Here is a 12,798-nt window from a genome sequence, read left to right on the forward strand (position 1 = left end):
TACGTAACCAACAAAAAAACTTCTGACTTTCACATTTTCAGAGTTTTAAGTGTTTTATGTGAAACAGCGGAAAATCTACTGTTATCTTGTAATACGTCCAATAGATGTTCAGTAGCAGTGAGAATTTTTTTAAAGTTGCTGTAATTTAACATTACAATGACCACATTTTCTTTAACAACATAATTTGTTTATTAACATAAAAAAATATAGGAATATCAAATATCAGCATATGCTGATGACAGGTGTTTAATGGTGGTAAGTGATTTAGGTCAGATTCCCAGCAGAAACATTCTAACGTTATTATCCAATTGCTTTAAACCAACTTTAAAACAGCTACATCATGATGCTACATTTATCACGAAATAGCTATAGTGGCATTAAATTAATTATCTCCAGATGTCTCCACAAGGACATGATTGTTTCTCAGAACTCCTCAGAGTTCTCAGTTTCAGTTAATTAAAATCCAATCCTATTCATCATCCAAATATTCTTTTTTTAAATCTTTTTCTGGTTCACACAGAGAGAGATTAAGTCCATTTTTAGAGTGAAAAACTTTTTCTGTACCTTTCTAGATCAAAGCCACCGATCAGGGCATCCCCCCTCGCTCATCCACAACTCGACTCGATATTGAGTGGGTCCGCCGTCCACCACCATCCAGCAAACCAATCACATTCGAAGAGCCTCACTTCAACTTCGCTGTCATAGAAACAGAACCTGTCACTCACATGGTGGGCATCATCGCAGTAGACCTACATCTCGACGTCCTGTGGTACAACATTGTAGGTGAGTGGACAGACTTACACTCTCAGATTCTCTGAGATTCTTAGATTCTCAGCAGAGTATTGATCAAAGCAGCAGGACTGATGAGAAAAGCAGAATGAACTTCGAGTTCTGATGAAGAGTAAGCATCTCAGATACAAGGCTAATGATCGCTAAAAGAAAACAAGGCTTTAAAATACTATTAGTATTTATTTCTACAGGCTGCTAAATTTGACAAGAAAGAATAGAAAACAAACTGCATGAAGCTCCAGAAACAAGCATGCACTGATCACCTAGTAATGGCTCCTCATAGATCACGTTGAGTCTCTCCGACTCTGGCTCTGTGTGACATTAAACTCCTGCGACTGGAGGGAATTTATATTTGACATTCAGTGTATTGCAACTTCCACCAGAGTGCTGACTGTTGGATCTGTGGTTTGGGCTGCAGAAAACAAACAGCTCACAATCATCATCCATCTTTATGAACAGCCTTATAATGTGATGTAGGATATTTTCTAAAGGTCAGCAAAGGGCTGCAATGCTAAGTAATGTTGGAACCTAAGATTGAAAGGAAGGATATAGGAAGGATATATATATATATATATATATATATATGTACCGATGGAAGAAGATAAGAGATTAAAGACCTTTCTCTCTAATTACTTTCCAGCCATGAATGATATTGTTGGAGAAAACTAGGTGCTTTGTGAATGGGAAAGTAGGTTGTAGAAAGTATTAACAGCAGTGGTGGTAATAATTAGCTTTTTCCCACCGAATAAATGTGCTCAAAGTGAGATTGAGGTTTTATTCTTTGGTGCAAGATTATGCTAGTGCAATAACAGTATTTTGCATGTCTTTAATAGGTATACAAACTAAAGCTTTTTAAAACTTTTTAATTTTTCTGTAATATTAATATAGATTACTATAATGCATGTGTTTTGAGATTATACCAACTAGAATTATGCATTTTATATGTAAAGACAGCAAAGGTCTTTAAACTACAAGTATACATTTGTAATTTATGTCTTCTCTCCTCTTCCGGCTGTTCTATGCCTCAAAGGAAGTTAATCTTCTGGCTTACTAGCTTTTATAACTTTTCTTCTTGGAAGGTTTAGGCTTGAATAATTTTAGCCCAGTGAAAAGACTCTGATGGCCATCATTAGCCAACAACCAGCCCAGCTCCTCATAATAGTGTCAGTGCATGAATTTGTTTTTAAAAGCCATATTTCGGTTTACAGTATTGGCCTGCAGGTACATCTATTATCGTAATAGCATTCTTTTGTTGTTTTTTTTAATTGTGGTTTTTGCTTGTTGGCTTAACATCCTGCTGCCTCTGTGTGCTGTCTGACAGAATCAGGTCAGAGTGAGTTCAGCTATTTCTCTTCTGTTAAAAACATGGCCCTTTCGCTGTGAACAGTATTTAAAAAGCAGATTTATAAAACTTCAGTTGTTTTTTTTTTTTCAGCAGTTAAATCACTTCATCCAAACAATGTGTCTAATTGCACTCTGTTGCTGGTATGTTCTACCTCCAAGCTGAGAACATTCTTTGAAAAGACATTTAGGAACAAACACTGGACCATAAATAGGTGAAAATTACAGAATATTGCCTTTAAAAGGCTTTGACGGGGTTGCCATTTTTGTTTATTTTTTTCACAGGAAGGTTCATTCATTGAGCACTTTAATTGAATTTCCTTGAAAATTGGCTCATGATGGCAGAACAGAGCGATGTATAGGTAAAGAGAAGAAACAACGGGTCCTTGTGTCCAGCTGTATCACCAGGTAGTTTATCTCTGTGAGATAAAATCAGCAGTAATCCTTGTCTCATCAACTGCCAAGTCACTATAGGGGAAAGATTTGTGATCTGCCCTCCTTCTTCTCGCCTTCCTTTGCCTCTTACTCCACTCTGCCCTGCACATTACTGTCATACACATCCTCCCAGAAAATGAAAGGTGTGAAAACCTTCCCAGCTAAAGTGGAAATGAGCCCTCCGGATGTCTCCGGAAGTGTTTGTGAGAGCCGCTCTCTTTGAGCCTCACAGGAAGACTTTTTCATTTTTCCTGCCAAGCAGGGCAGCGTGTGACTAGAAAAGGCCGAAAGCTCCTCCTGTTTGGTTTTCTGTGCAAAGCTCGACCGGTGCCAGAACTCAGCAGATCACAACAAAGACTCAGTGCATCCCACAGAGGACACTCTGCTGCCTCCGAGCTGCTGACATTTGCAGCTGACATTTATTATGTCACAAAGAGAAGGCATCCTAATCATCCTGAGTGATACTGATAGTCAGTATCACTCAGCAATATTAACATAAGTAAAGCAATTTTAACAAACAAACATTAAAAAATATAATTTGGCACATGCTGCTATTAGCATATATACTTAAGTACTTTGGCAGTTTTGTGGAGTTAACAATTGATCTAAATTTTACTGCTGACTTAACCATAAAATTGCAACAAAAATCCAAGCTTTCTGAATTCCCCTCAATAGATGGAGATTAACTCTCTTTTTCTGCTCTTAATGTCTACATACATTGAAATAAAAATACTCCAAATGGAAGGTGGAATTTATTTGTGTGTGTTAATTTGTTCATTTTATAACATGAGGGTAGTAATGAGATGCTAAAAGATAAAAACGTTTTTGTATTTCACCGGTCAGAGTCTGCAACTGTTTTGACTGTTTGGTTTTAAAAGTCAGAGCTGAAGTGTTTGTTGTGTTGCAGGATATTTGTTCTGTATCTCATTACCTCTGGAATTATCATTTTTGGCCTATCACCCGTCATTTCAATCAGGCCACCTTCTCCGTCCCCCCCTCCTCTTTAATTTACTTTGTGCCACTATCACAACATGATAGGACAGGCTGACATGTTTCTGTTTTATTTCACTGCGTTCTGATTGCTCTGTAGTCATGTATCTCTGACCTTCATCTCTGCGTTGGCATACGAGGGCTGTTGTGTCACAGGATTCCTCTCCCAGGCTGATATGATCCTGGATGTATTGCCCTATTTTGCCTTCCTCCTCTCCAACAGCAGAACACTGATTCCTATCGCTGTTTTTTGGCAGCATTATAACTCATAGGGACAAATGAAGGCTTCCTTAGCTGTCAAAATAAGTCAGACACTATCTGTGAATGTGTAAAAACAATAGGTCTGCTACACAAATTGGGATTGCAAGCATGGATGGTGACATGACTGTTTGTGGACGGATGTGGGCCTCTGTCAGGTTCACTGGACTGGGGTACCTGCTGGGTTTGCTGTGGTCAATATGAGGGTCATGACCTGAAAAGACAGAAGGATTAATTTAATGTTGACAGACGCTCTAGGGGTGGAGGTCACAACCATAAAGTAAAAATCATTTTGTTTTTAAGTGTTTTTCGGCCACATTCCTGTGCAGTTATTGGAGAAACATCCAGAGAAATAAATTGGAGATGAAGTCTGGGATCAGGTGTTTAAAGCCAGACTCAAGCTAAAAATAATTTATCATGTTTTCACTCCTGACCCTGACATCTTCCGCAGATGTTGGTTTTATTGGGGTTGTTAGATGTTTAAAATGATAGAAAGGAAAAAAAGATATTTCTCTTTAATTTGTTTCTAATTGTGCTGCACACGTCGTTTCACCTTTTGTAGGCTTTAAAGAGAATGAAAAATGAACAAGGACAGGAGGGAAAAAAGTCACTCTTCTTGAAGTGCTCTCGGAATAAAGACCAACAACCTTGAAGACTATGTGTGAGATGGGTTTTGATCAGTTTAAAGAGCAGTAAGTCAGAAACTCTGAACAAAAACCTGTTTTAAATTCAATGTGAATCAGAGCTACAACTGTCACCTGCATATTCTTTTTCTTACTAAACCTAATTAATTAAAATTCGCCTAAGAACTGTGTCTGCTATAAATTTACTTAATCTGTACAGCTAGCTATGTTCTGTCAGAAACAGAAAAGAGATGTTGATGACCTCACCTTTGAAGCAGCTTTAGTCCTTTATGACTTTTAGAAGACTTTTAATAAAAAAAAATAAAATAAAAAAACAGATCGATATTCGCTTCTGACACTCACCAGGACTCCAGGCTTATTCTCTCATCCAATGAGAGAAAAGAATGTTTTATCAGCAGGAGGGCCGATGTGATTACCTGCGTTCGGATCGAGGGGTAACATGAGGATGTTCCCCCTCCTCTTTTGTGCCGAATGGTTCAGGGAGGTCAGAAAACCTAGAGCAGACCCTGAAGCATATGGATGACAGGTCTAGAAATTAAAGTTCCCGACATTCTGTCACGGAGGAATTACTGGAGGAAGATGCAGTTGAAAAGGTTGTTTGTCTGCTGGTTATTTTGGCTCACCCTCCTCAACTCCAGGGAACATCTAATGCAAACTCAGCTGTTCTGTGGAGCTGTTTTGACTCCTTTTTGAAGTGCTTAACTAAAGAGCATCTTGTAGCTAATTCATAATCTACAATATTTTTAAAAAAAGTCTATAATAACTAATAGATGGAATTTTAACATTGAGCCTACTCAAGCACAAATCAAGAACTAAACTTTCATAAAAGGATTTAATCATCTTAATGTCAATGAACTTTAAGGGCATTTTGTACACTATGAGCATAAATTAAACAGTGGATGAAAACAAGCTCAGCACTTTGTTCAGTGATGAGGTTATTCTGCTTCAAAAGTTTTACTGCCAGGTTCCAGAGATCAGCAGAAACAACAGACAATGTTTAGGATATATTGGATCTGGATATTTTTATGGAATCTCGTATATGGGCAAACAGCTTTTCTGCTGTCCTCACTGTCCTATGAATTATTGCATGTAAACCTTTTGCAGTGACTTAGAATGACTTAGCTGGTAGGTTATAGGCTAATACAAATGCGCTCTACACTTCAGATTTTCTTTAAGAATATTTTTTGAAATTATGTATCTTTTTCCATTCCATTTCACACTTATATGTAACTTTGAGTTGCATTAAAACCCAAGAAAGTACAATAACGTTTTCATGGCTGTGACATTTCAAAATATGAAAGATGTTTGGATGTATAAATCATTTGAAGGGAAGAGTTTGATATAAAAAAATATTTAAAATCTGATGGGTTTTTAAAATTATTTTCAAGGATTCATCCTCACACAGAAAGTAAGATAGGGTTCTCTAATCCACTTTTTCTGTTAAGAGACATTTTAATAACATCAAAAGAAAGAGCTTTTATCTTCTGGTTAGAGAGCAAGAAACATTTAGAACACACATTTTGTTTTCTATCAATATGTAAATTAACGTTTTGTCCTGGTATAAGACAGGTGTGGTCTTCATTATCTTCTATCTTCATTCCAATCTGCTGGGGTAAAGCCAAGAGTTGTCTAGAAAATGACTGATGGGCTTGAAACTGCTCAGCTTGCCTTGTTGCTCCGGGGGCTTTGACCCAGATAAACATTTAGAGGATGTATGGAAGGGTAGATGGATAAAACCCTGCTCTGCACATTTTCCCTCCCAGTGGATCATCCTTGAAGCCCACAGAATAAAAGGAATGAAAGATGCTTTTTGCCTGGCTGATTCCAGGAGCAAAGGATCCCCCAACCGTGGCAGTGACATCATTTTTGGCTAGAGATGATCAGCAAAGTGAAAAATTGTCCCTACAGAACATTTCCTTCTCTGTCTGCTGAGACTACAGGTCATGATGTGCGAAAGTCTGTCCAATCTTGAATGGCTTCCAAATTTAAACCACTACCACATACCAAACAGTCAGTCTGGTTTGTGGTTCTAGACATTTCAGTTTGATCATTTAGTTGTAACTGAGAAATACTCCTCGTTGTGGTCCAATTATTTTTGCGTCTGTTTCAAACACTACTTTGACCAAATGTGCATAATAAAAGTTGGGAGAATAAAGATAAAAAGAAATCTGAAATAATTGTTGTCTTTATAACCGCTCGATATAAATGACAAAGGTTGATAATAAACACCATCTGGCTGAGCAGCCGTTAGGTTTACCTCTCTCATGTATGTGCACACAACATGCTGAGAGAGAGAAAGACATGAAGCAAGACAAATCAAGGGGGGTGCAGGATAAAAAGAGAGATATGGAGCATTAAAAAGAAGAGTGGTAGAGAAGTGATGGAGAAAAGTAAGAGAATAAGAGATGAAAGCAGATGGTGGGAGTGAGTCAGAAAAACTGGAGATTAAAATCACAGTGTGTTAGATTATTAAGAGATTTGTGACAAAGAAAACAAGCCCCCTCGCAGATAAATCAGGATACATCCGGGATTAAAAGTAAACTGTGAATACTGTGGTGCAAATTACAAAAATAACACATTTACATACATGATGGGGATTAAAGTGGCGGAAACAAGAGAGAATCAAACTTTTCTAAGCCAGGCGATAAACAAAGAGAAGATTTTTGATTTACACCGCATTGCATAATTTTTGTCAACAACAAAATTTTGAATTAGGTTTCCAAAGCATTGTTTTACCTTGGTTGGTTCAACCAAAACTACCAGACAAGAATTTATTTCATTTCCACAGGGTGCTACAATTTGATCAGCACTTTAATGTTTTAAAAGCACAAATTGACCTATAGACACAAAATTTTGCCATTGATTTCAAAAGGGACTGTTAGCTATACACTACCACTAGACTGTGGGTGCTCAGTTAGATGGTAGCAAGTTTAAGAGTATTAATATTTTGAGAGGTCCTCTCTGGATACTCTGGCTTCCTTCTACAGTCCAAAGTCATGACTGTTAGGATAATTGGTCTCTAAATTGTCTTTAGTTGTGAGTATGTGCATTATTGTTGGTTCTGTGTCTCTGTGTTGCCCTGTTATATACGTATACAACTCATTCCCAGTTCTTCCTTCCTGGTTCCTCCTGTCTAATCCTGTTGCTTCCCTGTGGTTCCTGCTTCCTGTGCTGCTCTGGCCTATTGTGCTTCTTGCAATTTTTCAAAGTTTTTTCCTTAATTTTTTCATTAAACATTTTTAATACAATATTGGTACAACCTCAAACTTACATCACAACAGTCCCTGCAACAACACACCTGAATCAAATGAATGGTTCATGACTAGAACTTTGTAAAACTTGCTGAATAAACCTTGAAGGTTGCTTTTTTAACTTTTATCAAATTAATATTTCTTAACTTCAAAATAATACATTATGCAGCAACATTGTTAAGCTGAGACTAAAAACAGCTGCATTCAAATCCCTTTTCACCAAAGTAGAACTGCTTGTTATATGTCTGAACACGTATTTAAGTGTTTATTATGTGATTAGATTTTTATGGCTTGCAGAAACTGCAAAGACAAGACAAACTGTTTCCGTGTTCAAACAAATCACTCATTTAGCATGCTTTTACTCACACATGTTTCAGCAAAGATAAGATAAAGCATATCAACCGTTTGAGACTGGTAAGGAATCTGATAAGCTTTAATCTGTTCATAAACTAGACTATCTGGATTATTTCTCATGTCTGAGCCAGTTCATCTATTGCTCTGATTTAATGCAGAGCTGTTTCACTATCAATTCCTCTGAACTCTTGATAACATCTGTCCTCAGTTTCAGCCGAAAGTTGAGTAAATTCCGTTTTAAAACTCAGAGAAGATGTCTAAATCATATTAACTTGTGTGATATTAAAACTTTACTTAATTACATAACCTGAAATAACAGCAGAGCATCTTTAACTATCTGACTTTTCTGAATATCATTCACTGGAATTTCTGAAACTCAATTTTTACAAGTGAACAGTAGACCAGTAATAAGTCATGTGAGGTATACTGTATGTTGCATTTTTCAGTTGTTTTTTCACCTCAAGATGCAAGGAATAGGGTAGAAAAGTGTTAATCAGCTCTATGTCTTCAAACATAAGTATTTAAGATAAACCATCTGCTAAGACTTTCTCATTAAGTAGGTTTCTTTTGGGGGGTAGCGGGAGCTGAACCTGGATAAGACTGTCAGTAAAATATGGGCTATAATTATTAACTACCACCGACTGACATGAGTCAGTGTTGCAAGATGAATTAAACCCAGTAGCATCATCCCTAAATGTTTGTACTCACTCAGACTCAGGTTGGAGGAGTTATAGCGGTTTAAAAATTAAGGACAGAGATATTAATTATGGCTCTTGCAGAGGAGCCTGCAATTTGTCAAATCCCGAAGGACGATAAGATATACTTTATTCCTGCAGTCTGTCAGATATTATGTCTTGAAGTTGCCTTTAATCATGTCTGCTCTTGATTTGGCATCTACACCGTGTTCCAAGTTATTGTGCAAGTGATATTTTCTCAGATTTTCTTAAATGGTCAATGAAAATGATGGTCAGTATAATTTTCAAGTCATGAACTATTACAGTATAAATAAAATTTAGAGGAGGATGGTGACCACATCATGAGTTTCTCCCCTTTTATGCCCATAGCAGCCAATGATACAGTGGTATTCCTTGCAGCATGAGATGGTGCATTGTCATGCATGAAAATGATTTTGCTACTGAAGGTTCGGCTCTTCTTTTTAAACCATGAAAGAAAGTGATCAGTCAGAAAGTCCATATACTTTGCTGAGGTCATTTTCACACCTTCGGGGACTCTGAAGGGGCCGACCAATGATTCTCTCCCATGATTTCAGCCCAAAGCATGACTCCACCACCTTCTTGTTGACGTCACAGCCGTGTTGTGATGTGGTGGCCATCCACCACCAATTCACTACTGCATCCATCTGGACCATCCGGGGTTGCACAGCAGTCATCAGTGAACAAGTCTGTTTGAAAATTAATCTTCATGTACGGCTGGGCCCACTGCGACCGTTTCTGCTTGTGAGCTCTGGTTAGGGGCCCAATTGTAGGTTCATGTGCCGCAAGCCTCTGGAGGATCCTCCACCTTGAGGTTCCCGAGGCACCAACAACTTCAAATAACTGTTTGTTGCTTTGTAAGGGCATTTTAACAGCTGCACAAACCCATCTTTATTCTGAGTCAGCCACAAATCTCTTCACAGTACGATAATAACGCTTCAGTTTTTGTTAATTATCTAATGTTTTCATACCTTGTCATACGGCACTACACTGTCTGATGATTTTCGCCAACAGAGATCCTTTCTCTTTCCCATATTGCTTGAAACCTGTGGCCTGCTTAATAATGTGGCACATCCTTAAGTAGATCTCCTTTAATTGAGCTCACCAGACAAGCTAATCAACCCAGCTCTCTGAAATAAATGATAGTGATTCAAAGAGCCCTGACATACAATACCATCTATAAATTTAATAGCGCAACAAAAAATGTTATCTTTATGACACTTAAATCCAATTTGCATAATAATTTGGAACATGGTGTAAATCTGCAAAACATCTCATATCTCTTCCAGTGTCATTTTTATGTCTGTTGTTGTGCTTGACAATGTCTAAACCATGGCTGAGACCAAATTAACACCTGCATCAGAACAGCAGTGTTTCACTACGAAACCATGGCCATTCTTATACCAACGGATGGATGGCTCTGCCTTTAAGTTTTGTTGCTTTTCCTTGTTTCTTAGGTGGTGATGAAGACAAAGACTTTGACATCCAAAGGAACGTAGGAACAATCTCAATCGCCAGAAAACTCAATGCCGCTCGTCGCTCCAACTACAACCTGACGGTAGAAGTCACAGATGGCCACCGTAGCGCCACCACGCAGGTTAGAAAATATTTTAAAAATTTAACTTAAAAGCAAACCAAGCTCCGAAGGTTCTTATTATTTTCACCCGCAGCCATAAAAATTTTTTAACTTTTACTTTGATCTGCCCAGATCAAAGACATCTGAAGCATGGTATTATATGAAAACTGAAATTTTCTATATTGTCTGCTCTGCCTGTTTTAAGCCATAGCAAACACTTTTCCTTTCTCCTCTTACATCTGTAAACAAAAAAGACAGTTGCACTGATATTTCTGTTTGATCAAATGAGATATTTTTACATGATTTTTACATTATAAGGTTGTTTTACCTCTATTTTTAAGTTATGGTGGTGCAAACTAACAAACAAAGGTTGAATATGTCTTGATACCTTAATTTCATAAATATTTAGCAGCTGATCAAGTGATGCAGGTGATGGGTCTTTCATGTTTTTTCTTCTTTCATTTTTCAATCCTGTTTCCAATCTGCAGGCCAACATCCGTGTGTTGGACATGAATGAACATCGACCCGTCTTCCTGAAACCGCTGTATGAGGTGAGAGTTGATATTTAATCATACAGAAAATGATCCTCCAAAGGTCATGCATGAGTGCTAATAATGGGGATGTTGAGATGCAAGCAGATGTAAAGCACCAGTAGAGACGTGTCAGCAGAAATTGAATAAAATACAAGTTTAGACAACCATTGATGTTGAAATGTCTTCTAAAGAATATAAGTAAAAGCAAACGTTAAAGAAAACCAAAATTGATGATGTGTTATTCTTTCAAAAGCTTGATGTAAATAGTATTATTTTAAGCTGAAATTCCTGTCTACATTTCATCCAGAAAGGCTATGACCTGCTTTGGCGGATTTCCTTACAGAAATCTGAAATGTGTTAGATTCTCAGTTGTGCCCTTAAGCACAGGATCTTTGTGGATAGATCCAGAAAGAGATGAAAAACTGAAAGAGATCACTGTTTAAGACAGGCTTTACTCCAGGTTAAAAAATACTATTTAATACAGAAAATAAAAAAGAGGCAGATTCACTACAGCAGCTTTTCACCCAATATCTGTATAAAAACTGAAGAAGTTTCTGTTAGACTTCCATAAAAAGATGTTTTGTGGATATTTTGTGATTTGCTAAATGTGTATAATTTGCTGCTTTTTGTCATGCAGTTTGGTTGATATTTAATCATGTGAAAAAGAAGAAAAGTTCTCTTTTTGTGCTCTTTCCTCAATTGCTTAAGAAAATTTGAAAAACTGAGGCCTTATAAAGCATTTGGTTCTTGAATTTAAGATGAAGAAATATGAATAACCTGGGTATGTCTTTGAGACGGCAAGTAAAGGTTTTAAAAAGCTATTTTCTATGTTTTCTGACAACTTTACAACACTGTTATTTCTCTATCTGCAGATGAGCTGACTCTTTTAGCTTGATATTCCTCTTCAGCTCTACTCCCTTTTTACCTTACTTCTTTATAAGAACCATCAAGAATCAAAACACAGTAAGTTTTTTCACACTGCTCTGTGATTATCTGCTCTTGTCCTTAAGGTGAGGGTTCCTGAAGACACGTCCCTGTGGAAGGACATCCTGCAGATCAACGCTAAGGACGATGACACCAACAGCAACCTGGTGTTCTCCATCCACAGCAGCCTTCATCCGGACAGCACCAAGTTCTTTCACCTGGATCCAAAGAATGGCATTCTGGTGATGACAGAGAAGCTGGACTTCGAGGAGATCTCTATTCATACACTCATTATTATGGTAACCATTTATTCTGTAATGACAAAAAGCTTTAAAAATAAGACTTTTTGAATTTTGTACTGATGGTGTACTGGTGTACTGATGTACTGGTGGGATTTAGTTGGCAAAATGTATGATTATGTTAACATTTTGTTTTTATAATTTAATTTTCTGTATTTGTTGCAAAACAACAATAGCTATTCATTGTTAAAATAACTTATGTTTGATAAAATATACCAGGTATTAAAAAAAACAGAAATATTTAAACACTAAAGATTTTGTTTAAGAAAATGTGGAGCTTAATAAAAATATTTAAAAAAATAGCAAAACAAAGAATTTATTTCTGCTATAATGAATGACAACCTCTTAATTTTATTTTATTTTTTTCTATAAAACCTTGCTACAGTGTTTGGTTTGGAAATGTAGGGGCCTTTAACCTCTTCACATGATGCAATATTAACTCTCTTCTTCAGGTGCGTGACCAGGAGATTCCAATGAAGAAAAATTTTGCAAAGGTGGTGATTCATGTGGAGGACTGTAATGACCACTCTCCAGCTTTCCTCAGCCCCCGTTATGAAGCTAGCATCTCTAATCTGGCCCCTGCGGGCTCTGAGGTTGTCCGAGTGAAGGCCCTAGACAAGGACATGGGGAGCAATGCAGACATCAGCTACTCGCTGCACTCTGGTGAGTTGCCCAGGCTTATTTTTATATT

General features: G+C 37.3%; 1 protein-coding gene across 1 annotated transcript in view; it reads left to right on the plus strand.

Annotated features, from left to right (window-relative positions):
- The window catches only part of fat2 (FAT atypical cadherin 2), a 97,880-nt gene that overhangs the window by 32,076 nt on the left and 53,006 nt on the right, over positions 1–12,798 (plus strand). Inside the window, exons 6-10 of the mRNA XM_028009662.1 lie at positions 573–783; positions 10,233–10,372; positions 10,840–10,902; positions 11,895–12,107; positions 12,560–12,770. Of these exons, the coding sequence (XP_027865463.1) occupies positions 573–783; positions 10,233–10,372; positions 10,840–10,902; positions 11,895–12,107; positions 12,560–12,770 (838 nt within the window). The remainder of the gene's footprint in view (positions 1–572; positions 784–10,232; positions 10,373–10,839; positions 10,903–11,894; positions 12,108–12,559; positions 12,771–12,798) is intronic.

The sequence above is a fragment of the Xiphophorus couchianus genome, chromosome 23 (genome assembly GCF_001444195.1).
Source record: "Xiphophorus couchianus chromosome 23, X_couchianus-1.0, whole genome shotgun sequence".
Taxonomy (NCBI): Eukaryota; Metazoa; Chordata; class Actinopteri; order Cyprinodontiformes; family Poeciliidae; genus Xiphophorus; species Xiphophorus couchianus.